Source organism: Hippoglossus stenolepis, chromosome 3 (assembly GCF_022539355.2).
Source record: "Hippoglossus stenolepis isolate QCI-W04-F060 chromosome 3, HSTE1.2, whole genome shotgun sequence".
NCBI lineage: Eukaryota > Metazoa > Chordata > Actinopteri > Pleuronectiformes > Pleuronectidae > Hippoglossus > Hippoglossus stenolepis.
Window position 1 is genome coordinate 30,376,642 of NC_061485.1, and position 25,727 is coordinate 30,402,368.

The 25,727-nt window shown below is 38.7% G+C and overlaps 1 protein-coding gene across 1 annotated transcript; it reads right to left on the reverse strand.

Moving 5' to 3' along the window:
* Positions 1 to 4,595: 4,595 nt before the first annotated feature.
* sypl2a (synaptophysin-like 2a) lies at positions 4,596 to 25,635 on the reverse strand. Its single transcript, XM_035152644.2, has 6 exons — positions 25,419 to 25,635; positions 25,131 to 25,205; positions 15,973 to 16,091; positions 14,695 to 14,893; positions 14,007 to 14,180; positions 4,596 to 8,939 (listed from the first exon to the last, which is right to left on the reverse strand). Exons 1-6 carry the CDS (start codon positions 25,431 to 25,433, stop codon positions 8,808 to 8,810), a joined length of 714 nt encoding a protein of 237 aa, XP_035008535.1. The 5' UTR covers positions 25,434 to 25,635; the 3' UTR covers positions 4,596 to 8,807.
* Between the last annotated feature and the right edge of the window lie 92 nt (positions 25,636 to 25,727).

Below are 25,727 nucleotides of genomic sequence, written 5' to 3' on the forward strand. Positions count from 1 at the left end.
TATTGTTCACTGGGGAAGTTAAGCACATGGAGAGTGTTTCCGAAGTGGTGATCAGAAATCACAGGTCCACACGTGTGTGAACACACCTAGCCTTTTCCTCATCCCTGTAAGTGGTTTAGCCTCACACAGCTAGTCTGAGCCATGCTGAAATACAAACACAATTCACCATGAGGACGTGGTGTAACATGGACGCTGTGTATGTGTTCTAGTAATGTTAGCTCATAAATAATATCATCATACATCAAACTCATGAAAAAGAAGCACAGGGTGCTTCTGTCAGTGGGAAACTTCACTGTGAAAAATGCTGTCAAAGTGTCTCTTAAATATGCTGAACGATAATCAAGTTTAACTTGAAACTGTTGATTAGATTATGGAAAAACATTTTTTGGCATTTCAATTTTATCTTTTTATTAAATTGATATTTACTCTTAACATTACATTACATTACATTTCATTTAGCTGACGCTTTTATCCAAAGCGACTTACAATAAATGCATTCAACCATGAACTTAACAATCCCAGAGTTCTAACTGAATCCAAGTTAAATACAATTTACCATGTAATTAATATTGGAGGCATGTATAAATCACATGAGGAACATTTAAAAGTAAAAGTAGAGGATTTCATTGTTGACTTGAACATGAAAGTAAACATCTTTTGTCAGGAGGTAAGTCCAAAGCTTCTAGACAATTCAAATAGCTTTAAAATCCATTCTGAAAGGTTCAGGTAGCCAGTGTAGGGTCTTCAGTGTATATTTAATCCGCTTTCTTTCTGGCTATAGCATTTTGAACTAGCTATAGTTATTTTCCCTTTTAGCTAATCCCATTTAGCAAGTAAGAAAGGCACAAATGAACATTTCAGCATCTTTTTATTTTAAATGTGAATCAATAATCCAGTTTTAAAATTTGCATAATTTTCCTCAAATAATTGTAACTGATAATAGAAACAGAGGTATATAGTTGTGAGAGGTCATGGTACAAATGGTAGTTGATATGGTGATGATCAAAAATATGTGTCAGGGCCTTGGTTGGGACAGGGTTTCTCTCCACAATCGCCAAAGTGCTGCTCATTGTGGGAACTGTTGGGTTTCTCTAATATTTTTAAGGTCTTGACCTTAACATGTAAAGTACCTGAAGAAAATGTATGTTATGATTTGGTGCGAGAGAAATAAAATTGAATTGAGTTGAATTGAAAGACTTCATCATGATAATCACCTCTCTGACTCATGGGCAGGAAGATCCTAGAGATTTTGAGTGGTAATATTTGTTATGCTGGCTCTCAGAGCAGCTATTTTTTTATTTAAAGATATTGTAGATTTTTTGCCTTTAACAAACTATAAAAACATATTTTATATTATGACTGTATCTGCACAACTGTATCTGTTTATACAGGCTTTAAATTTGTTAACAAATGCATTAATTAACATTTAAATCTGAATGCAACTTTACTATAGTGTGTTATTAATGATTTATTTCATGTTTAGACACAACTAGTAAATGATAGTTAGAGAGAAGTAAAATATTACAGACTTTTTCCCCCAATGAAACACTTTTCCCTGACCGGTCCAAGCTACCTGAACATGCATTAACCTTGAACAATTGGAACAGTATAAGATGCTGCTGACACATTGTTGTATCAGTATTAACAAAATATAAAATTATAAATAATATCATTGATTCTTACTATTAGTACTTGCTGAATACACTTGTGTAATTTCATTGTGTTGGAAAGCTTTTAGTTGAGCACTTCTGACAACTTCCACCAACGAAAAGTACTGATTATCTTATTTTTAAATCATTGCCACCACATTTTCCACTGGGTCACTTCTTTTGACGTCTCTGTGTAGTGGGCAGGTTATGCATATTTCAAATTTATTTGAAGCCAGAGTGGCTTCAATATTAGTGTTGAGTGATGCCTACTTTCAATTAGCTCTTCATCAGTACACTGTCTTACACCATTTCAAAATGAAACATTGACTTTGACCAAATTGAACATGGGGTCATGAACCGGGGAAATCTTAATTTCAAAACTGGTTAAAATGGTATTAACCTTTTACAATACTGTGTGCTAGATAAAGCCAGACAGGAATAAAGATTAGGCTTTCCTCAAACATGCAGTATACACTAAAACAGTCGTCATTGCCTTTTGCCAATCTTCTCTACATCGTCACTCTTGTAAGGTGCTCGTGACCCTCAGCAGGAATCACTACACAAGAGTCAGAGCGCCCTCTAGTGACCACAGCTTTAGTTGTCAAATATTTGTGGATGAAACAAATATAAAACATTACAAGATTTAGATCAAAAAGAGAAAATCTTGGTATTTAAATTAAATTGCAGCTCTCACGTTTTTAGCATAATATTACTTACATTAGATTTGTCCTAATTGATTTTGTTTATACAAAAACTAAACAGAAGTTCACAGAATGAAAAGGGATAGAGATTAGATCATTTAAAGCAACACTGCCTTGATTTAGGGAGAATGGTGTCACTTTCATTTCCACTCCTCACTCCGAATACTCGTTCTTTAAATAATTCTATATTGCCAGGTCCACCAAGTTCAACAGTAATGCTGAACTGTAGATCAGTTAAAAAGACTTTGAAGTAATTTTAAAACCAGCTTTTATCTTCAAATGTTGGCGAGGATAATTTTACAGTAGATAAATGATATAGGCTTTGTTGATGTTCATGGATGAGGAGCACTCTTTTGTTGAGTCCACTAAGGTAAAAAATAATAATGTTGAATTCATGCTGCATATGTTACCTAATCTAAACCTGCCTTGCTGCCAGCTTCCCTGATGACTGTTGGTGTTTAATTTCCCTGTTTTTGAAAGCTAGTGGAGGACCTTTGTGCTCCTTTATTAATCCCACAATGGGAAATCTGCAGTATTACAGCCACAAGCGTCAAATACGCATCAGCAAGTAATAAGTAACAATACTTAGGGGAAGGAATATAACATTTTTTATAGAAATATATAAAAGTATGAATGGCATTAAACTAATATATACAGTGTAAAGACAGGAAACATATGCGCAGTGGGAGAATATGTACAGTGAATGGATTGCACATGAACTGTTGATATTGCACAGACAGATGAATATTGCAGTTAGAGAGTTAGTGTGTCTACCAGGACAGAGGTTGGACATTGTAAAGGAAATATACTCTATGGAAAAATGTACTCATCATTTAGGGATTAAAGCAGAGCTCCACGAACAGCGCTGGGGAAAATGAACTGTATACAAACGGAAGAGTGCATCGTGTTCTCAGCTGGTCTGAAAAGAATGGATCTTCAGGTTTAAAGAGAGGGTGATACCCCCTCCCCATTTGTTTTTACTTTTGTTGTTTTATTATTGTGACCTTATTCAGTGCAACTACAACTGAAAAATGAATTTTAAAAAGTGCAGTCCATAATGGTGGTGCATGTGGTTTTACTGGGAGCAGAGCTGGTTGTACAGTCTCACTGCTGCAGGAAGGAACGACCTGTGATACCTCTTCTTCACACACTTAGGGTGAATCCGTCTGTCACTGGAGGAGCTGCGCAGTGTGTCATGCAGGGATGGAGCTGATGTTGTCCATCAGAGAATGGCTTCACCATCATCCTCCTCTGTCTCACCACCTCCACTGGGTCAAGCGGGTATCCCAGGACCGCGCTGGCCCTCCTAATCAGTCTATCCAGCCTCTTCCTGTCAGTCCAGTGTCTGAGCCTGTGGAAATCTACCACCATCAGGACCGTGAAGAGATAAGAAGGGGATCACCAGCAACCATGAGTAGAAACTATAGTGAGCCACACATTCATCAACAAAACGGTGACTCTATGTTTTTAAATGTTGATATTTTGATGTTATCTGTTTCTGTTAAAAGGATCTGCTCTGAATTTGAAAACATCAAAGTTTCTTAAAGTTCCAGAGAATACAGATGATATGCCTCAGATGGTTAATTTTGACACATTTATCACAACTCAACAACAATGCAGTCATCTGTTTTTAGTCAAATGGTTACTGACCTTGGTTCAGGATATTTGGTGTAATAAGTAAAATTGTAATTCCATTGTTGCAGGAGGATCTTTAAAATGTTGATACTTCATAATGTTTTATTCTATTTATTTATTTATTTTCTTCGAACCCTTTGAGTAATTCATTTATTTTTTTATTAAATGTATTACACAGCAGATGTCCTGTTTTCTTTATTAGGCAGTATGTTACCAATGTCAGATAAGTTCAGAAACTTCTCCAAAAGGGTGAGGAGCAAATCAGCTTCATGAACAAAGAAGAGACCTTATATCATTGAAGCCCCACATGTTACCAAAAGCTGTTTGGACTGTACTGGAGCAGATAAAACAGTTCAAATAAGAGCCTCATTAATGTCATCATTGTGACAATTCTAGTTCTGATCATTTATACCAAATATTCATGAATCTTCAGTATTTTAACCCTTTAAAATATGAGTTTCTTTGCATGAACTCACATTTGGAGGGTTAACACATTCTGACATATGTCACTGATTAGCAACAACATTGACTTTTATGAATTATTATGTTTAGGGTAGTTCCACACATACTTTTAATGACTTAATTTTATTAATCAACATCAGTCTTGATCATAAATACCAAATATTCATTTATTTTCAGTATTGTAGTGACCCATAAAATACCAGTTTGTTTACATAATACCACAATTTCTATGTAAAAATAACATTAATATATAATATTCCATATACAACATGATAATGGGATTTCTTTTGGAGGGTTAACACAGCCTGGCATATAGTCACTGATAAGCAACAATTATTAACAATTATTATTAAACCATTATTGTTTTTGTGTAGTATCAGGTAGTATCACATTTAAAAGAAAAATTCCTCTCATTACTGTAAGGGAAAATATGCCCCTCCCTGAAACTGCTATAAAATTACTATAAATTCATATTTTTTCGTTTCAAATGACACAGTTTTTGTAACTAACTTTAGTCCTGTTCGAAAATACCAATTATTCATTTATTTTCATTATTTTAACCCTTTAAAATTATCAGTTTGTTACACGTAATAGTAACAATGTTTCATCTGAAAAACAGAAAAAAAGCATTGATTTCATATGACAAATACCAGGCTAGGGGGAAATACATGTTTGAGGGAGTGAGGAATTATACATTACACAATATTATTTCTCTCATTTGTCTGCCTCTGGATACTGTCATAAATGCACGCGTCATGTCTGATAGTGGCGGTGACGTTCACTTGGGTTCAATCTCTTGACTCTTGACTTCCTGGTGCCTGTAAATTGGCTCACAGTGCCACCTGCTGTTGTGGCCTGGAAGGAGAAGTATTCAGGACACTTACCTAGCATGACACAACAGCGGAAAAATCGTGACAAAAGTCACGTGATTTTTTGTGTCCTACTTTTCAGATGTATTTTTAGTACATGTAGGACACATTTTTTTGTCCTTGTGGGATTTTCCTTTTTGTACTTGCATGAAATGATGAAGCATTACTTATTAGAAATATGAAGTGTACTTGTTCGTCAAGTGCATTTTGTATTTGTGAAACTAAATGCATTGGTTTGTTAATTGGGTTTTGTATTTGCAAACCTCACAGTGTTTGTAAGTGAAAGGTGGGGAATTTGTAAAACATTGTTTGTTTGATAAGTTTTGGCATAAATTTTGCTCCGTACTGTAAGAGTAGAACGAGAAGTAGAGCCCTCAGCTACCAGGCTCCTCTCCTGGAACCCACTCCCAGTTTGGGTTCTGGAGGTAGACAACGTTTCTTTGATAAAGCCTATAGTTATGACTCGGGTGAGCCCTGAACCATCCCTTAGTTATGATATAGTTATCTAAACTGCTGGGGGAACTCCCATCATTCATTGAGCACTTCTCTCTGTCCCTCTCCCCTGTTGTCAAAGTAATTGGTCGGTGTGGGAACTGTTGGGTTTCTCTATAATATTGTAAGATCTCGACATTACTGCCTTGAGATTTGGGACTATGCAAACAAAATTGAATAAAAAATGAATTGAATAATAGATATGTCATTTTCCAATTCACATATCAACAGTTGCAAAGTCTTATAGATCTGACATAGTAAATCCTTTCGGATTTGTTGGCCTAACTTGTATGTTACTTTTGACATATCAAGCTGTCATTCTTACAACACCAAATGTTTATTAATAATTAAAAATATGAATCAATAAGATATCTCTAAAACAATTTAGACATGTTAAAATTGTATTTTGGAGATGTACTCTTCCACATTCATTTGTTATTAAAGATATGCAATTCTGACTGGTGGAATTGTGTTGTTTGATATCTAAAAATTCTATCATGTAGACATCTTAAATATAATTGGTATTATGACCTGACTTTCCAGTAGTTACCATTACATTTCAGATATCTGAAATTTCATGTTACTAGAAACTAAATTACTAGTTACAATTGCAAGTAAATATAGGTTTAGATATCTAGAATTACACTTACATCTGTGATTTAAGAGCAATTGTAGATATTTATATTTAGCATTGCTACTAGTTTAAATGAATTGTTGAAAACGATATGACATTTATCGTGAGCGGTTAGGCAAATTATTTATGTATTTATTATTTACAGATACCTTTGATTGAGTTTGAGTAGAAGTAAAGGGTAATAGTTGACAAGTTGTAATTAAGTTAGAAGTGAAAATGCTTATTGTACATATCCAAGAAATACATTTTTGATATTAAATTGATATTAAGGTAAACATTGTATTGTGAAAATCTTCTCTTTGAATTGTAACTTTTAATAAAAAGCAATTGTTGATGTCTAGTATTGCTATTACTGCAAATCATGTGTGTGGATGATCAAAAGACTCTCATTCATTTGTGATGTAATTAAGAAAGCAGACTGTATCCAGCAGTTGCAGCGCTCATGTTTTACATATCATTACAGACCAACCATTTTTTCCTTTAGCACATACAAGGCATAAAATAAATTAAGTCAAATGTCAATAAACATAACGTGAGCATCAGTATATCACCCTGCTCTACTAAAAGTAAAAAGTCTATTTTAAAATTGATTAAGCATATATATATATATATATATATTCAATGTAAATATGATGTGGAATTATATTACTTTACTTATAGTGCCTCGAACAGTCCCTCATACATTCCACAGGCTATGAAATAATACAGCTGCACAGATAGTTTCCATATGAGTCACTGTTCGATCTATTAATGCACATATACTTCATAAGGGTAATTAAGGCCCTCTGAGTCAACAGTGACTCAATATAGTATTGTAGTGTTAGGGTCAGGCATGATTTTGTTTTGTTTTTCCTCATGCCTAAACACTGACATTCTTCATTAGAAAGGCTATAGGACTCCAATAGAAAACCAGTACTATGTACTGCACTGCTGCAAGTTACATGTACAGAAAAAATAGGTGAAGGAGTAATAAAGAAATACAGCAGGATTACATCAATCTGGCAACCACATCTTGCCCCTTTTGACACACAATGGTACAATGAATGTGACATCACCAAAAATTAAAGGGAAAAAAAAGTTGCACACTGATAATTTTTCATTGGGGAATACAAACAGAAACCCAACAGTGGTTTTAAAAAAATACAACAGACCAAATAATGTAGAAAGAATACAAATAACCTGTATATAATAATGTAAATAAAGTCTCGTTTTGCAAACAAGGGGGAGCCTTACTGTTACAGAGTAGTTTAAATATAACATTTTGAACTAACAGGAACTAAATGAGGTTTAACCTGACATCAGTACACTAGCTGTGGGAGTAAACATGTAGAGAGCCTGCCTTGGCCTGGACACAGTAGTGTGGCAAATGCTGTAACATCACTGAAAATAACCATTTCAAAAGTCAAAAGCTTTGCTTCCCCTCCTGAGGTAAAGCAGATTGTTGTGTGATGTTCTCCATGTTTGTGTGTTTTCTATTTAAAGCAAAGGAAAATCCAAGTGAATTGGAAGTTTAACAAATATGTGGTTATCTAACATATTGCAGTGTTTCTCACAGGACTCAGAGGTGGGGGCATGTTATGGCTGTTAAATTGACAGTTACACTCCTTTATACCTGTCAATCAGCACTTTTCTTAGTCTGGTTGTCTAACAGGCCTGTCGTTTCAGCTGGTTCTATAACTGAAGGAAAAAGAGCATACAACATATTTTGACCTTGAGGCTGAGTCATTTATTGAAATTGAAATAAAGGAGTTAGAATCTGTACTGTAGCATTGGCTCTTACAGATAAATGAATGCAAAAAGAGCAGGGCCTACAATAATCCTGCTCAAGAGAGAAACCACAAAGTGCATCTAATCCCATATAATTCATGTATTCTGGATTTTGCTTTTTATCGCAACAACTGATTTTATTGGATGTGAGAATTGTTTGATTTCAACTTCTATTAGTCCTTTGCCTTTTCCAGAAGAGGACCAGCAGAGATTATATGTTCTTACATCACAATTTCATCACTCGGTGGCTCCCTGAAGAGCAGATATCAAGGGAAGACGATGTTAAAGCAAAAATACTATACAGGTCTGCTCTGCTGAACACCACTTACATACAGTTTAGGTTTCAGGCTAAATTCACATAAAGTCTTGTGGTAGATAGTGTTAAGTACTTAGTTTGTATTCACACTTAGTGTTTTCAAGGCACGGGGTTTATGGGGTTTAAGATTTTTCAGCCACTGGGTTTGAGGTTAACTTTAGCTATTTATAATTGACAAATCTTTTTGACAAGTATTGGGGGATTTTTAAATCACAACTGCGAGAGACCAGTGTTGGGCACAAAGCTTTTCAGCTGTGGGTGCAGGCCAATGCCTGAGGACCCTCATTGTTGTGGGTTAGGCGCCTCCCCTTCCTCCATGGTGACCGGTGGGTTGGGATCCTTGTGGAAAGGGGTCTCTTTGTAAATGAACCAGCAGTTACCTGCCCACAGGATCAAATTCAAGAAGCCAAATATCTGTAGAAAGACAGGGAAACAGATGACTGGTGACACACAATGCACAGTTTCATTTCAAAGGTCCTTTTTTTCTGGAGTTGCAATAGTCTTTAGATTTTTTGTTGTTGATATTGTATCCTCCCCTTTGATTTTGTTGGATTGTGGTATAACTCAAAATAACTTTGTAAGTTAGCATATACATTTCTTAAGTAACTTAAGCCTCTTAGAAGACCTCCTCCCGCCCCTACGACTAACAGTTTTTTACCATAGGAGGTTACAATCAGGTCTGTGATTCTTTAAGAGGAACCAGCATCTTCACCAGTATCTAGTCTCAACTGTGAGGGGACTTTCTTAGAAAACCTCATTAATCTAAGATTCTTTTTGAAATGTGTCAACTCTTTGTACTAGGAAGCTTTATGAATACAGCCCCAGGAATACAGCATTATAAATGGATGCCCATTATACATTTGCTCTTTTCACTCATTGTATTCACTGATGGCACAAACATGTAAATGTGTATCATTACATCCAGTGGTAGGACTGGTGATGCTACCAGCAGACAGATTTTTAAATGTTTTAATCTACTATCTATCTACTCTACCTTCTAATTCCACAAATGTCTGTCTGTCTGTACGTGAAGTACATATCTCACCAAACATTCTTATCAGCTTCACACTTGGCACATGTATTTTTCATGGCCTGGGGAACTACAGTGACGAATTTGGTGCTATTTGGACAAGCAGTTTGTTCAATAGTAATACAATTTTTATAAACAGGCAAAGAGCATCTTGCAGGCAGGGGGTGAGGCAGCGTACCACAGTATGTTGACCAAGTTGAAAATGTCTGAAGAAATTGCCAAAAAAATCACAGAGAAGATCACTGACTTCCTTTTTAACAACCCTATTAAACAAGAATAGAACAATCCCTTGGCAGACAGACCAAGATGAGATGTATAAAGGCGAAGCAAATCTATGGGTTAATATCGTAATGTCATCTAAACACATTCCATTAAAAGGTTTAATCTGCCTACATTAACATGTCTACTTGTAGCAGTAATACACGGCTCACCAGCAACAACACCACCACTCATGTTAACATATATGGTAACTGTTATAATACTGAAATTTAAATATCAGTGATCACACCTACCCACCACAGTGCCTGCTTCCCCCTCTACCAAAGTTTTCACCCTTTTCCATCCTGGAGAAGGACGTTAACAAGATCTTCTGGAGACAGAACCCTTGTAAAGCAGCAGGACCTGACTCTGTCTCCCCATCGCCCTGACTTCTGTGGTAATGAAGTCTTTTGAACATCTTGTCCTGTCCCACCTCAAGGACATCACCAACCAGCTAGACCCTCTACAGTTTGCCTATAGAGCCAACAGTTCTGTAGAAGATGCTGTAAACATGGCTCTCCACTTCATCCTCCAGCACCTGGACTCCCCAGGAACCTACGCCAGGATCCTGTTTGTGGACTTTAGCTCTGCATTCAACACCATAATCCCTGGTCTGCTCCAGGACAAGCTCTCACAGCTGAGCGTGCCTGACTCCATCTGCAGGTAGATCACAGACTTCCTGTCTGATACTGTAAGAGGCAGCGCGTTAAGCTGGGGGAACATGCCTCTGAACCCCGGACCATCAGCACCGGATCCCCCCAAAGCTGCGTTCTTTCTCCTCTGCTCTTTTCCCGTACACGAACAGCTGTACCTCCAGTCACCAGTCCGTCAAACTCCTGAAGTTCGCGGACAACACCACCCTCATCGGACTCATCTCTGGCGGCGACGAGTCTGCTTACAGGTGGGATATCGACCACCTGGTGACCTGGTGCAGTGACAACCACTTGGAGCTTAACGCTCTCAAAACAGTGGCGATGACTGTGGACTTCAGGAAGAGCCAGGTCCCGCCCACCCCCATCATCCTGTGTGACTCTCCAGTGGACACCGTGGAGTCATTCTGCTTCCTGGGCACCTTCATAACCCAGGACCTGAAGTCGAGAAGGTGATCAGCTGCAACCTGCCCTCTCTCCAGGACCTGTACGTCTCCAGGACTCTAAGGTGTGCAGGTAAGATTGTGGCCAACCCCTCCCACCCTGGACATGGACTCTTTAACCCACTTCCCTCTGGCAGGGGCCTGCAGGCCATCAGGACCAAAACCTCACGCAACAAAACAAGTTTATTCCCGACTGCTGCCGGCCTCATCAATAAGGCCTGGGACCCTTTACCGAACTGCACTGATGTCCCTACCTGTGACTTTGACACTTTACAATAACAATAGCTGTACATTTTGCACAATCCCTCCCGCTTAAAGTATCTTTTTTATTTGCCTATAGTATTTTCTATATAATTTGTTTTTTGTTTCCTATTGTTTTATATATATCTTTAATAAAAATCCGATTCTGATTCTGAAGTAGAGCTCAAAAGTTGACCTGTACATCAACACTTACATTATTGACATTAAATGTAGGATATTAAAATGTATTTTCCCTCGAACATTAAATTCAGAAATGGAAAATAAAGATGCTAGATAAGACCACATTTTCATGTTACAATGTGCATTCATATTTTATTATATATAGTTTACACTGCTGACTCCTGTGCTAATAACGGCACTGAGGCAAGTAGTTAGTACTAATCGATTGTAAAATGCAAATTGTAAGAAGTTTATAACCATGACCTAGATGGCTCCCAGCCTCAGTCTGGTTCTGTAGGAGGTTTCTTCCTGTTAAAAGGGAGTTTATTCTCTCCATTATCAACAAGTGTTGGTTTATTGTGGGACTTGTTGTGTTTCTCTATAGTATTGTACGGTCACAACCTTACTATGTAAAGTGCCTTTAGATAACGCATGATATAATTTGGTGCTACACAAATAAAACTGAATTGACCCTCCTAAGAATGGGGTGTGTCCAGGTGCTGAAAGCAGAGTCAAAATAAAGCACGTTAGCTGAATTCATTAAAGTTTGTTTATATATAAACTGCTCAAAACTAGAAGAAAGTAATCCAGAAATGTAAATAAATATATATCTTGGCAGAAGTTAACACTAAGTAACATATAAATTGACACTAGACTGTCCTTCAGGGCGGTCCTTTCTGACTGTATGCCTGTCAGGTCATGGTCAGGCTGAACCAAACACACACATCGCTGATAAGCATCATGGCAAATAAGAGCCATGACAAAGGATACTGTGTTATGAACACTGCTCAACAGAATTAAGGGAACATTTAATCGTCACAGTTTATCAATCTGTCCATTTAGAAAGCACAAGTGATTGTGAATCAATTTCCCCTGCTTTGCTGCAAATGAAAGTGACACAGGTGCAATGGAGAGGCTCAAGGAAGAAAACCCCCAAGACTAGTTTTGTGTTCTGCTAGTGTCCTTGTCACTACTGGTAGCATGAGGCGGTACCTGCAGCTCAATCAGGTTGCACAGGTAGTCCAGCTCCTCCAGGATGGCACATCCATACATGCGGTCTCAAGAAGGTTTGTGTCTCCTAGCACAGTCTCAAGAGCATGGAGGAGATACCAGGAGACCAGCTGTTACACAAGGAGAGCTGGACAGGGCCGTAGAAGGGCATCAACCCAGCAGCAGGACCGGTATCTGCTGCCATTGACTGGCCCATCACGTTTCCCTGACCTAAATACAATTGAGCACCTATGGGACACTATGTATCGGTGTATCCGATGCCCGCCAAGTATCGCAACAGACTATCCACTAGCTCACTGATGCCCTGTTCCAGGTCTGGGAGGAGATCCACCAGGACACCATGCACCAACTCATCAGGAACATGTCCAGATGTTGCAGGGAGTGCATATAGGCACTCAGAGGCCATACACACACTACTGAGTCACATTATGAGTTGCTGTGATGAACTTCGCTCAAGTTGGATCAGCCTGTGATATTCATTTTTTACTTTGATTTTCAGTGTGGTTTTGAATCCAGCCCTCAAAAGTGATGATTATTTTGGTTTCCATTGACCGTTGTTTTGAAGATTTTCAACTTAAATAATTCATTCATCAAGATCTGATGTGTGATTTAAGTGTTCCCTTAATTTCTTTGAGCAGTGTGTGTGTGTGTGTGTGTGTGTATATATATATATACACACACACACACACACACACACACACTGCAACATCACAACCATTTACACATAATGTAATATGTGGAGGTAAATAACACAACTGACACTATCCTCTGTCGTAAAACTACACAATCTAAAGTAAGTAACTAAGTTATCTAGGAATGACATTTTCGAACCGGGTAATAAACTCATGACAACACCAGTGTTGCTGATTACAACAGACATAGAATCTGTTGCAAGAAAAGTCATGTGTTGGCTCAATATGTGTTGAACTCTTACTAAGATCTTTATTGTTCGATGTCACTGCTGGCAGCCTCACTCTTGTGGTGCACCAAAAGGTGTGTGCAGTGTTTCCCAATAATTACCCAGACATTAACGGCCTGCCATCATCTCATTTGTCCTGCACAGTTTCATAATAATCTGAAAGGTTTTTTCACAGTCCTCATAATAACATAAAGCAACTCTAGCTTAGGTGTTTTGGTATGTGTTTTGCTCTCTCTCTAACACATTGTCCATCCAGCTGGAGTGGTGTTAAAAGATTTATTATGTTTTTACCATCCTTTGATAACAAATCCTCCTTGTCAGTCTACTCTCCTCTAGTCTGATCAAACTCAGTTTCTCTGATGTAACTGTACTGCTGCATGGATAAGACATTTTCTTTTTCAGTTTATAACAGCAGCTTCAAAGTATTGATAACTAGTATTTTACACAGTGTAGTTCTTTATTCAATAAAAATGGGCGCCAGCACTGATACACAAAAATGAACCAAATAGGGTTCTATAGATCTATGGAAAACCTATGTAAATAGTGTGGGCCTGAACACTGGGCAACAACGGGAACACTGATTACCCTAATGTTTACAATCAAAAGTTGTAAACTGTTGAGAGGATGGCTTTGCAGCTCTGTTAAATCATGGAGGAGATAGGATGAGCTTTTTAAGAGCATAAAAGTTTACAAAATATGACCATTGCGTTCCCGCCACTGCAGCAGGTGCACTGCTCTAACATGACTTACCACAGAGGCAGTGAGGCGGCCCATGGAAGGAAACTCTCCGGGGTGACAGATGTCCTTGCATGACTCCACTAAGTGCTCAGGGTTAGTGGCCCATTTGACATCAGTCAGGCCTTTGCCCCAAGCTGAGGAGGACACAAGCCACAGGAAGGCAAAGGCAGCGGTCACCACAAGGTCCTGGTAAAGAGTACATAGTACACTGTTCACTTACACATCACTACTCAGAACGGTCTCAGTTCATTTTGCATGCAACTATAATTTACTATTTAAAAAATGAGTATGTTGTCCCCCCCAAAACAACATTCACAGTTTTCAAACTTCTCGGCTGCGTTCATCTGTGGGCAGGTTTCAATAAAAACTCACAATTAGCTCCACTGCGGATGTTATGTTTTCACCCATATCTGTTGGATTGTTCAGTTGTCAGCAGGATTATGCAAAGGCTACTGCACTACTGCCACGATTGGTTGATTGGATTAATATGCACATGAATACATAGGTGGTTTGGTCAAATCCTCTCTCCCTGAACAAATACATGCCCCCGACAACACATTTAACTGCAAGGCTGAATTTGGTCTGAGTGACCACCCAGTGAGAGAAAGAAAATAAAACAAGCTAACTACACAAAACAATCCTGGGATGTAAAACCCATCCCAACTCTCTTCATGAGGGTTAGTATAGGACATGTACTTACAATGATGGGGCCGCGGGTGGTCTGGCGGTAGACATTCTGGTAGCCGAGGTAGAGGACTAGCGTGGCGGTGCAATAAAGAAACCCAAATACGCTGACACACACAAAGAACTCTGCTGAGGAGGAGAAGTCTCCCTGCAGGTAGGTCTCATTGGATTGGCCACCATTACACAATGGTATCTTATATGGGTAAGCTGACAACCTGAAAAGAATTACAGAAAACTCTTTCAACAGTCACTCTGATTACAATTATTTTCATACTCTGGGATTTCAGGGAAAACAAGTCCTCACCTCACTTACTCTTTATCCAAGGAATGCAAGAACAGAGAATATGAAGTGATTAAGACACATTTGTCAGATTCCACAAAGAGATTTAATGTTTACCTTCCTTCCATGTACATTTAAGTAATGTTTTTTTTCATAACTGAGAAATGAATATACAATTCATTTTCAGCAGTTTGGTGGCAGATTTATAGATGATTTCTGGCAGATAGTCAATCGCTCTCACCTAACAGGGTATTTCCCCGCGAAAACTTTGAAGCAGTACGACGTGTAGTTTTCCGTCAGCTCGAGGCCACGGACTGGCCACGGACCAGACCTGGATCTGTTCAAGTTCAAGACTCTCCCTATCCCACTGTCTAAGTGCCCCTGAGCACTTACTCCTCACAAACCTTACTCCTCTAACATCTGCTCCCCATAGCTGCCCACTGCTCTGTGTTGTATTCCTTTAATTAGAAGGATTTATGATGTTCCTGTTTTTAACAATTATGAAGTGCCCTTATGGATGAATTGTGCAATATTAATACATTTCTTCTGTATTTTAATAAATACATTTACATGTGATTTTCCCTTTTTTTTTTATCTGTACAAAACTTCAGTGCAGTCCATAAGTAAAAAATAAACCAATATGGTTTTAATGTTTAGTGGTTGAAAATGGCAGCTCTGGGTCAGGTCTCAAAATGACACAAATAACACACATTTTAAGTGGTTCTGCATGCATTTGATGTTTAACCATGTAATCCACTGCTTTTTGATAGAGGATCTAAATGCAACCATCCAAGAAACACTGCATTCAGCATTCAGACCAGCAATCAAAATCATTATTGATGGCAGTAATCCACAATTGAATTGTTTGTGAAGTGAAACAGGAGTCAGACCAGGTGTATATTCTGGCATGAGTATACAATCTGAAAATCCAGCATTTCAGTGCTTATTGACAGTAATGTGGACAGGGCCTATAAAAGAAATAAAGAGCAAAGGAGCACTCTTGTTCTACAGTACCTGAATGGGTATGCAAACGCAGCCTTAACATCCTGTGGTTCCTTGTCTCCACATTTGACTGTGAAGTGGGTTGTCCCAAAGTAACCTCCAGTGGTAGAGAAGGCAAAGATGGTAAAGACCTGAAATGGCAGAGGAATAAAAGACTGTAAAATATATTTCAAGGATAGCAGAGATGTTTGTTCAATGGTAAATGGTCTTTATTAATAAAACACTTTTCTAGTCTTGATGACCACTCAAAGCGTTTATTTTAACATTCGTTAAAAGAATTAACTATTCAATCCATTTTATGGGCTCTGAATTTATTTATCTGTTTCATACTCTCAAACGTATTTCATTACTACGTTTGAGTGAGCTCACCAAATGAATCCAGTCAACGTTGTTGATATGGCTGTGAAGTATTGAATCTTGACATTAAAATAAAAGACAGTTTCCTTTTCAACTATGCTACTTTTTAAGATCAGAGGTAAACTTGTAGATTACAGCCAATAAACAACTGATTACAGATTAACATTTCCTCTCTCTGTGATTTTTTTACCAACTTCCCCACCATCACTATCGTCACTGCAGCTGTGCTCAGTGAATGGAAAGTATTCTGCTGCAAGTGTAACACAGGTGTAATGCAGCACTAATAATACAAAACTAAAGAAGTGCAAAACAAAGGATAAAGATTTAAAAAGTTTAACTCTGTAGAATTGTTTTCATAAAAGAATCAATGTCAGCAAGACTCTTATCAAGTGAGAAAAATGCTATCTTCAAATATGCTGACCAACAACAGACATCAGCAGGAAGAGGGAAACAAAGAACATTTCCTTCAACCTTTAACATGGATCAGAGAAACAACGATTCCACTCTAGCAGCAAGATTTCAACAGCCTTTTTTCTTCACAGAACAAAATGTTTTATTGTAGATAAAAGACCCGTGCTGAATTTTCCTTTTATGAACAGGCAAGGGTACAAGTCCACTGTTTTGTATTATAATAAACCTATATTTATATTTTTTTCTTTTATTAATTACTGCCAGATGATGAACATGCATTTTCACTAGCACAGCAGCTTTGTGAATAGGATCTAGGTAGGACAATTTTAGTAAGAAACTTGTAGTGTGACTTAGGAGTACTCTTAAAGGGCCCATATTTTAAAGAGCCCATATTTTACACATATTTTTCTGGGATTGAATTTGAGGTATTGGTACCCCTAAGATGATATGTCAGTGGTTTAAAGTCGGGAAAACTGCTGCAATGTTTATTTCCATGTCCTCTCTTCTGCCTCTCTCTGGAGCTGCAGACAGAACAGGCTGTTTCCACCTGCCTCTTGAGCCCCTCCTCTGATTGGCAGGATGTTTCTGAACGGTAAGTTACACCGTCCTCATGTTTGTTCAAGTTTTAGCAGGACAGTCGGCCAATGTAGGAGTAACGTCCCGAGTTACAGTACGGAGTTTAACAATGGAGTTTCAATACAGAGTAAAATCTAAGTCTACCAGCCTGGTACCGGCTGGGTGGGAGTTCGATCCCGAATGACATCATACGGGGGAGGAAGTACGAAACGAGACGTTATGATAACATATTTCTTAGAATGGACTAAGTGACCTACTGACCCCCTTCAAGTAACTACAGATAGTAAAAGCCCAGAAAATTTATTTTACACAATATGGGCCCTTTAAGAGTTAAAGGGGACATAGCATGCAAATTCCACTTTGTTAGTGCTTCTACAGGTTAATGTGGGTATCTGGCATGTCTACCAACCCAAAAACTCTGGGAAAAAAACACTTGCGCGTTTTGTTATGGTTCCTCTAAGTCAGAAACGTCATGCTTGAGTGACTCGATTGAGCTTCCTGGGTTTTGTGTCATAACAAGGCACTGGAAGTCTCCCTACATGGCCTTGGCCCCCCCCGTCCCCCCACACTCGTTACGCCGGGTTTACACCGGAGGCAGCGCCGTTCCCAAGCACGCAGCCGCCTGGCTGTTCACACGGGACGAGCATTTCTCCGCTGGTCAGCCCGCGATTCACTCACATGTGGCATTTGTCTGGATCGTTGGGACTGGGAGGCTGCAGCAGCTGCTCGGGCGCGACCGCTCGCTCTCCCGTGCGTGAGCTGGAATTTGTGTCAGCGCCACACAGCCAGCAGTGTGGAAGACTTCCGCAGTGTTCAGCGCTACTGTAACACCGGCACAAACACACAGAGCCCCCCCACTCGTTACGCCGGGTTTACACCAGACGCGGAAGCGCCGCTGCGAGGCAGCGCAGCGCCGTTCTCCAGCACGCAGCCGCCTGGCTGTTCACACGGGACGAGCATTTCTCCGCGCTGGTCAGCCCCATAGACTGTATATATAAGGTCAGCCCGCGATTCTGCTTTCTCCGCTTGTTGTTGTACCCGTTGAATGTCGGGGTTCGGGGGTAAATGATGGTCTTCATAGCCCCCACCCCTCTCTTTCTCTCTCTGTCTGTCTGCTTGTGTGCTTGTAGTGGATGGGCAGAGGGGGACATTTAATTATGTGATTGGGAAAATTAAAACTCCAGGACAACAGAAGGGGAATACAAAGTATGGGATGCATATTTGATAATTTATATCATATAAAATATGTAATTTATATCGTTTAAAATCATGGGGGGAGGGGGAGCTGGCTCATTAGCATTTAAAGGAACAGGCACTCAAAACAGGTCACTCTGTGGAGGGCTGTTTTAGACAGGGTAAAAAGGGTGCTGTTTTAAATGATCCTTGTGGTATTTTGACCAAAGTATGTTACAGACATTTCATTAATCAATCAATCAAATTTTATTTGTATAGCCCATATTCACAAATCACAATTTGTCTCATAGGGCTTTAACATAGTGTGACATCCTCTGCCCTTAACCCTCAACAAGAGTAAGGAAAAGACCCCAAGGAACCATATCAACTTGTGGTAAAATGGGCATGCTATGTCCCCTTTAAAATAAAATGCTTTGGGAATATGGGCCCTGGACTGGACTCAGACCTGAGTCGATCAGACTGGCCAAATTTTCAGTCCTTAGCAGTACTCTGCTAATGCAGATACTATGCAATCCACATTGTATGGAAAGATGTATAAGTTTCAGTACGGAACACAGTCCTAATTATAGAATACATCCAACCTCTTCCAAAAACCTTCCAAGTTAGGTTCGCACCAGAGGTCCATTCAGAGCCACAAAATACCTAAGGCAGTCAGTAAGCATATCAGTAAGCAGAGTACATCAATCTCCAAAATTTTCGTATTCATTATTCAAATCAATATAATTAAAGGCTGACAACCTGACTTATTTCCTTCTTTGTCATTCTAAAATAAAACCACCTTCTTCCTGAATTCACTTGTTCTGGCCCTGGTGTAGTAATACCACCCCAAACCTCATTCCTAAAACTACCTCTTAACCCTGTCAAATTAGCTTTTCTAAAGTCTGTTAAATTCTATTATTTCCTTTCTTCTCATTTGCTAAGTTAAGGTCAAATCTGATGACTTCCTAATGTTTCTCCAATTTCTAATTGTATTTTATCTATTACTTAATACTAAACCCAGTATATTATTCCCCAGAGTTACCTTATTTATGAAAAACACAAGGAGCTATAATACGGAGAGGAGAGATTTTGTCTGGTCTAGCCCAAAATATATTTATCTGATGTAACTGAATCGAATTAAAGCAAAATAGAAAAAGGTATTGGGAGATCAGTGCCAATGAAAAAGAAAAAAAAGAAAACACACTTTGACACTGTCAAATTAAAGGCGTCAGTTTCCCTCTTTCCACCTCTCCTCTCCTCTCACTTCCATTTTTCTCCACATACATTGAGTCTGGTTCCTTTGCAGGTTTCTTCCTATTAAAATGAAGTGTGTCTCTTGCTCGTTGTGGGAACTGTTGGGTTTTACTGTAATTGCTAAGGTCTTGACCTTAAAAATCTAACATATTGAACTTGAATTAAGAAAATAAAAAATTTGTAGAGTTGTAGCTTGGTGACATTTGGCATATGAAGGTTTGCCAAGGTTTGCCAGGTTTTGGGTGAGAAAATTCCCCTCAATCATTAACAGCATTTAATCCTTTAACTTTATCATAAGCAATTAAAATGATTTCATATAACAGGGTTTATGTGACGGTTGCAAAATGGCTGTATTCTCATAACCAAATATCAGTGTTGCAGAAATAACCTTGTAAAGTAAGAATGAATAAGCAATACAGTACCTACAAACACTATGTGAGGAACAGCACCCTTACCTCCTAACATCTCTCCCCCTTAGGGGATCCATCTAACACCAGCACATTTCAAAACATTTTCAACCAATTTAGCAGTTGTTTGCAGTGGTAGACTGCAGTAGTGTAGCATAGACACATTAGACAGAGAGATAAACAGAAAATCAAATTCAGTATTCAGGGATAAATCAAGGAAATGTTATTTGCAGGGGGTGGTGGTGGTGGGAGGGGGGCTGTGATTGGCCAGTCCAGTTTATTACCACAAATCAAAAAATAGTTTGGCACACTGTGGTGTAAGATGGATGATGGCTGTGGCACATATCACAAACCTTTTCAAAAAGACAAGAACACCAAATCTAATTGAACGATACATTAAAAGTGCATCATGTGCTGACCCTTTCCTCAGTCAGACAGGGTGCAGAACTTTCAAAGCCATAAAGAATATCCAGTATGACACAGCCATATCCTTGCAATACGACACTTTAAAAAGGCAAGAATATTTACAGAGACACATAATTATCTATTTCTGAATCCAACCGCCACTGGCCTGCGCCGGAATTCCGGCACAGTGCCGGAGAACTTTAAGCCATGAGTAATTTGAAAGCTTCAAGCCCACGGAGGATTTTCAGGAATGAGTTTCATCTTTCAGGTATCTCTGGATCTCAGCATTTCCCAACTGTCCCCTCAGCCGTGTTTGACCCACCCAGGCCAATCTTACATAGCCCCCGAATAAACCCCTTCGGACAGGGCTTAGCCTCCATGTTCAGACTTAGTTTTTTTTATGGTGAATCATGATCAAGCGAGACGCCATGCTTCTGACACCAAAATGGAGGAGCTTGTGAGTGAGGTGCAGAACTGTGTTGTTTGGTGGCCACAGCAGTTGTATCAATGAAAGAAAACGCACTGAGTGGTATCGCATTGAAGCTGCAGTTAAAGGGATAGCTCACCCAGAAATGAAATTTCACTTCATTATCTACTCACCACTATGCCAATGGAGGGCAGGGTGAAGTGTTTGAGTCCACAAAACACTTTAGGAGATTCAGGTGTAAACAGCGTTGCACCATACAATAGAAGTAACTAGTGACCAAAGCTTCAGATGTAATAAAACAACAGAAAAACCATAACATCCCTCCATACTGCTCGTGTGGTTTCATCCAAGTGTCTGCAAGCCCCGAGATTCATATTGAACTCCAAACAGCTTCATATATACCATGTTTTAATCCTAAAAGTCCTCTGATATCTTTCAATGAAGTGCATTCTGGGACCGTCGGAAATGCTAGCTTAGCCACTTCTTGTGGACTTTTAGGCTTAAAACACGGTGTAAATGACAGTGTTTTGAGTTGAATATGAATGTGCTGTGTCATTTTGACCACTAGGGAAGGTGTAGTTTATTTTGTTTCGCATCATTTCAGTGGAGCACTAGGTGTACACTAGAGCCAATTAGTTCAGTTTTTAAGCAGTAGGTGGTGTGGAGCAGACGCTTCTTACCGTAGCTTTATCTACAAGACAACAAAGACAACAATTCAATGTAAGTTAATTTTCTCATGATTTTTTCAATAAATGGGAACATCACCCAAAAGGACAATATTGGATATAATCTCATCATTTTCATTTAAAACCTACGCGCCAGGAACATTCCACCCTGCCTTTGTGACTCTACAGGAGAGTCACAGGTATGACAACTCAATACTCCTACATATAGAATGTATCTCTCTTTGGCCAAACTTTTGTCCAGAGGCTTGGGTTGAGATGGCTATAAATTGTCAAAAGTGTTTTTGTTCTGCCAAATGAACAAAAGAGGTTTGTACACACACATATTCCTCAAAGGACAGATTCATAAATACATTATTTTGGTATTGGTACATAAACTAAGGTGACACTGCAAGAACCCAACCTTGAGTTTAAAGCTGTGTTCAGACGACAGCCCTGCATGAAAAAACATGGCCCTCTCATTCCCTAAAATGGGGTCAGTCCAGCAACACGGCCAAAGGTTCAACCTGTGCACGGTTTTTGCAAGAACACACCACAACCACATCTGGCAAGGCATTCCCGTGCCCAGTGGCATATATCATAGCACACCTTCCTGATAAATTACTTGGTAGGAAAACATTGTATTTCTGTTTGCCTCATTTTGAAAAGATAAGTAATTACTGCTATGTAAACTGTGAACTGATTTCATCACTACCTTACTTAGGGGTACTGTACTAGGAAGCAGGATCTGTGGTTACAGAAGTAACTTCAGGATAAACTTTGGGTGTTCAATGTTAGGAAGCTGGTTCATTCCTTACTGGTGTAAATCTCCATGGTAACACACTGCACCTCTGATCTGCTCTAAAGCAGGTAGGTTCATGATAAGAGATCAAAACCTGTCAACAGCCCAACTACTGACCAATCAGATCACTGAAAAGTGACATAATTTGACATGATCCTGACAGGGACACAGGACAAAGTGAGAAATGAGAAAGAGCAGCAGATAGGTTTATAGATGAGTGGAATAGTTTTGATGTTCCAGACTTTTAAAAACTGTTTCTAACAAATGAAGGGGGTTTATCACATTAAATAAATACATCAGACCTATCACAGCTTCATCTGAATTTAACAGACTCTTTCTTTGTGACATAATTACTGACAGTGTTGATAATTTCACTGTGTTGTTCTATCATTGCAGCTCAGAATAAGGAGAAATAAAAACTAAAGCCTCTGATGTCTTATTTAAAAAAATAGACACTGTCTCAATATTTCTCATGATTTTAAATCAACATTTCAGTCAGACTGAGCTCATCACACATTAACAACTTATCTTCTCTCCTCTCTGCTATGGCAGCACAAACAGTTTCAACATTTCACTTATTTATCTGCATCAAATGTTCAACAAAAGAGATGATAAACTCATCGACAGTAAATCTGTGTGATCAATCACAGTATGTCTTCACCGTTAATTATCATCTTGACAAGATAAGTAATTACTGCTATGTAAACTTGAACTGAATTCATCACTACCTTACTTTGGGGTACTATACTAGGGAGCAGGATCTGTTGTTACAGAGGTAACTTCAGGATAAACTCTGGGTGTTCTGTTCAATGCAAGGAAGCTGGTTCATTCCTTCCTGGTGGAAATCACCATGGCAACAAGCTGCACCTCTGACCTGCTCTGGAGCTAAAAACAAAAATTGATTTCATGCTCTTTTCTGTTCTAGTCATGTGATCATACTGTTTACATTTAACCTTGAATATCTCGTTTGTCGCTTTTACTGAATGTACCTGCAGGTATCAGCATTTCTTATCTTTATTCAGGGTTCTGACAATGATTATTTAAAGCTAACAACTCTGCTTAAACCTTATTGCAAAGAAAAAACGTGTGTCTTCACTTTGAGTTTTAACTTCAAATTAAACAACTTGAGTACAACCTATCTAATCACCTGCACCACTGTGAATTTAGGCCACAAAAACCACTGAAAAACTAAAATGATCTGCTTCTGTGACTATTTGGTTGAGATTTAACATACTGACGTTTGATAAACAACCATAACAGTGACAATTGTGCACTAAACTTGAACAGTGAAACAGAGAGTGGGCCTATCTAATGTACCTAGCTGGCTTGAAACTCCACAGTACAGTGAGCAACTGTATACTGTGTGTTGGTTATAAACAGGACATGGCTGTTCCACAGACCCGCACCTTAAACACACACATGTTGAAATTATGCAACAACTAGCATTTCACGTGAGATACTCACAATGTCTGGGCTTCACTTTGGAAAAAGTGCAATGGTTTACAACAGAAACGTGACTTCTCATTTAAATTAGTAGTTACATTTAGCATTTAATTTGGAGTATCCATAGCTACAAGTAAATCCACAAGCTGCAGCATGATATATTTCATTTAATTTACTTAATTACTTAAAAGAGAAGACTCTGACACTACAAGTTTTCTTCGGCAAAGCTTCTTGTACAAAAAAAATAGGATTTAATAACTATTATTCTATTAATAAATACAATAAATTCTAATTTGATATATGAATTATGTAAGAACATAATTTTAAATAACATTTATTAATTAATAGTAAAAATAAAGATATAAGTAAATAACTGTATTCACAAACAATGTTAATCAAGCATTTAAAATGGCAGTTTCCTTTCCAATGTGCATTTCAACTTCCTTACCACTTTCTCTTCACTATAAACTGTTTGATTTGCTGAGACATATCGCTTCTCTTTTAGCACACATATCTCACATGCTTTTCAATGATAAAACAAGCTGGAACAATGCAAATCTGCCATGACTGTCACAAGCTGGATGTGTGAAAGAGAAAATCAGGGTGGGTGCTTAAGTTGACGATTTGTCTCAAACTCTGCAACACTCACATTTCTCTGGAAATGTCTCTTAGAATTCTAGATAGTGTTGACATTTTAAGAGAAAACAAACAAAGGAAAGTCAAACAAATATGTTACAAATAAGCTCTTTTTGGCACACAGTGTTGGAAGAGGCAGGTGTAAAAAAAAAACAGGACAGATTTTAGTTTAGGAACCCTACTACGCATTTATCTTTTTGAAATGCGTTTTTTTTTATATACCATTATTATTATTAGTTCATTCAGTAAGTACTTATTTGGATTAAGTTGTTTTGTAGACCCCTTTTTCATTGGAACTTGTTTTTTTTTAAGTCCTATTTTTTATTGTCGATTTTAATATCAAACAAAGAATGACTTTATAAATTAGTAAACAATTATGTATAATATTTCCATTGAACAGTTAGTTATTAATGAAAGAGTCGTCTCCATACACGAGTACAACTAGTATAGCGTTAGCGAACAACACAGCAAACACTGCCATGGTCATGAAAAGGGCTCCTGCTCATATCGAGATATGGTGATATGGTGGCTAACAGGTGTGAGTAACTTCTCCCTGACGTTAACGAGGTTTCTCATCTACTTTTGACACATTTGAGATGCGTTTTGACTTTACTCACCCATTCTAGGACACGAATAAACCCAAGAGGTTCTTTCAGTGGTCCCAGGTCCAGAGAGAATCCAGACGCCAATTTCTGGGTGCAACAAACAGTGAGTGTAAAAAAGCAGAACAGGGGGAGACAAACATTACGTTAGGCAGGTGTAGAGGCAGCAGCGCTCGTCAGAGCAGCCAAACTACCTGTTCGTCACCTTGTGGCTTACTGGCCCTGCCCTTGTTAGCAAACCCCTGCTAGCAGCATGCTAACTCTAACTCATGTCATCCGGATTATTTTTGCAAACCCACCCACCTGAACAGTATCCATTGGGGCGTGAAACAACTACAATGTCGTTTGTTTTAACTCCGGAAGTTCAGTTCGGTTGTAAATCCGACTTGTTCGTATGGTGAACTACGATCCAGTGGCTACTGGCTGACTGTCAGCGAGAGGCAGAGCTGCAGGAGGCGACTGACTGATAAACTCAGCCTACAGTCATCCAAGCCTGTTCCACAGTGTACAAGTGATCCGCTGTCACCAACACCAAAATAAGAACTTTAGCACTTCCGGTACCCTTCTGAGTAATGTGAAGTCAATAACATGTATTAATATAGTTAACCCGGT